Source organism: Pteropus alecto, unplaced genomic scaffold (assembly GCF_000325575.1).
Source record: "Pteropus alecto unplaced genomic scaffold, ASM32557v1 scaffold43, whole genome shotgun sequence".
NCBI classification, from domain to species: Eukaryota; Metazoa; Chordata; class Mammalia; order Chiroptera; family Pteropodidae; genus Pteropus; species Pteropus alecto.
The window spans coordinates 774934-777417 of record NW_006435764.1 but is presented as its reverse complement, the minus strand read 5'-3'; the positions used below and the strand labels follow the sequence as shown (position 1 = coordinate 777417).

The window sequence follows — 2484 nt, the reverse complement described above, 5'->3', positions numbered from 1 at the left end:
CTTCCCGTGTCCTCGTTGGCCGTGTCAGCTGGCTCCCGGTCAGGCGGGGAGGGCGCGAGCGGGCGGTGCGGCCTCCCACTCTCCCTGTGTGCCTCTGCGCTGCCCCACCATGCTGGGGGACCACGGCAGCCTCCCCGCAGACCACACTCTGCTCAGCCAGCCCCCCAAAACCGGACTCAGCTGCAAAATGGTGCTTCAGGCAGTCGGCAAAGTGCTCAGGTGAAGGGGGGTGGGGGGCGGTTGTCTGTCCTGTCCCTGGTCCCTGCCCCTGGGGTCAGTCCAGGCAGGAGTGGCTGCAGTTGTCTGCGTCTGCCCTGGCATGCAGCCCCCTCTGCTGGGCCGGGGTGGCCGACAGGGCCAGGGCCAGAGGCAGCCAGCAGGTGTCAGCAGCTTTGTCTCTGTAGCAGGTTTGCCTCTAAGTGTGTCACCTTTGCTGCCCAAGGGAGACGGGAGCCTCTGCACCTGGGTGGTGAGACGGGGCCCACTGTCACTCCTGCCTGACCCCCCGCACCCTCTGGGCAGGCCCTCCACCACCGACAGGGTGTCTGGCCTGTTGTCCCCAAGCGTGGCGACCAGAGCCTGTCCATGAGTGGCCTTGTCCGGAGAACCAGTGTGGGCCACAGCTGGCCGGCCGCTGCACGGGTGCTGCCAGAAAAGCCGGTCCTGACTGCTTGTCCCCTCTCCTTTGCCCTGCTGCAGCCGAGCCCCCAGTGCCCCACATATGGGTTAAGGGGACAGCCCAGCGTCTGTTCGGTCCCAGCGTGGAGGCGGTGGTACCAGGTGTTCCGGAGAGCGGGGGGTGCGCCGTGCATGGGGCCAGAGCGGGGGCGGTCCTCGCAGGACCACCCAGAGAGGGTCACAAGTGAGACGCCCTTCAGGCCCCTTTGGTGTGACAACCTCACGTCTGCCTGTGATTTCAGTGGGCCGTGATGTGAAATCGGGAGAATCTCCTGCTTCCCCGGTTCTGTCTTCGTGGGCGGCTGGGCTGGCCGTGGGCTGGCCGACGAGTTCTAGTGCCTGTGTGTGCCGGTGCCTCCAGCCATGTCTGGGCACCGTTGCTTTCCCCTTCCCCTGCCACGGGGCTCCTCCCCACAGCGGGTCACTGCGTGCCACACGGGAAACCGGAGACTCGCCCGCCAGCTCGCCAGAGCCCTGCCTGGTCCTGTTATGTGTGAGATTGGAAACATGGGCAGGTCGGCTTCTTCTCCAGGTCATCGGTTCAGATTGGGAACAGTGACCCTCACAGGCAGCGTAAGAGCCGTGCGCACATGGCAGGAGGGGCCGAACTCTGAAATGGGCTCCACAGCAGACAGACGGGAGGACTGACCCTCTGAGCCGCGGTACGCGCCCATGGTGCCAGCAGGCTCTGTGGGAGATGGGCTGAGGCCACCTTACTGGTGGACCAGGGAAGGCTTCACGGTGAGGGTGACAAGTCGGCCAGGTGTTAGGGGCAGAGCGCCTCCGTCCCGGGCAGAGAGGAGGGAGCAGAGCTCGCTGTGCGCACAGTGGCCACGTGGCGGCTGCACTTCGGGTCAGGAGCACGGGCACCACCTCTCGTGCGGGCCGTGGCCAGTAGGCCTGCGTGTCGTCCTCAGTCTGCCTGGGGCTTTTCCTCCCAGTGGGACACAAAGGCCGGTGCCAGCCTGCATTTGGGGGGCTGACCGCCAGGCGCTTAAACCGAGATAAACAGCCTGGTGTCCCTTTCCGTGGCGTCTGGCTGGCTGCCGCCCGAGGGGTTGGCGGGCACTCGACGGGGGTCCCATGGGGTCTTCCCAGCCCTACCGAGGCTCCATGACGGAAGGGGGTCGCGGTGGCCCCAGGCCAGGTGGGACCAAGGAGAACACGGCCTAGGCGGGGAGCCTCCCAGCATCACGAGGGTAGTTTTCAGGCACCACCTGAGGTCACCGCCTTAGAAATGGGAGCCCGGACTGGCGGTGAACCCTGTGTTCCACCAGCCCCGGGGGATGAGATGTTCACGGAACTTTGTGAGCCCCCTATGCCATCTGTCCCCTGCGTGTCTGTGCCCTGGCCATCAGGGTGACAGGGTTGACCCCAGTCGTCAGCCCAGGGCATGGGCTTCACACCCGACCGTGGTATCCCTTGCCAGGCTGGTTCCCATAGCATCCTAGGAGGGAGGTCGGTAGAGTCTGGCCTCGGGGCGGCTCTGCCCCGTGGGAGCAGGCAGAACCCGTGCAGAGGCCCGGACGCTGCCCGCAAGCCCTGCGCACCCCTGCTCCAGGGTGGCTTGACCTGGGGCCTGGCGGCACGGCTCGGGGCAGCGTCCTGGGCGCTGCCTTCGCGGCCCCCAGCGTCCTCTCTGCGGGCTGTCCCCCTCGACTCCGTCAGCACGGGGGTTTCTGTGGGGCTTTCCCAGCACTTGCTCGGCTGGGCCGCTGCCGTCCACGTGCATTCCCGCAGCCCTGCCCCCTCCCCAGACCTGCCGCCGCCGCCTCCTCCTCATCCTCCCCCTCCTCCCCTCCTCCT

General features: G+C 66.9%; 1 protein-coding gene across 1 annotated transcript in view; it reads left to right on the top strand.

Moving 5' to 3' along the window:
• The first annotated feature begins 1350 nt into the window (after positions 1–1350).
• MOB2 (MOB kinase activator 2) overlaps positions 1351–2484 on the top strand; it is a 13297-nt gene continuing 12163 nt past the window's right edge. Inside the window, exon 1 of the mRNA XM_025046276.1 lies at positions 1351–1419. Within this exon, the coding sequence (XP_024902044.1) occupies positions 1351–1419 (69 nt within the window). The remainder of the gene's footprint in view (positions 1420–2484) is intronic.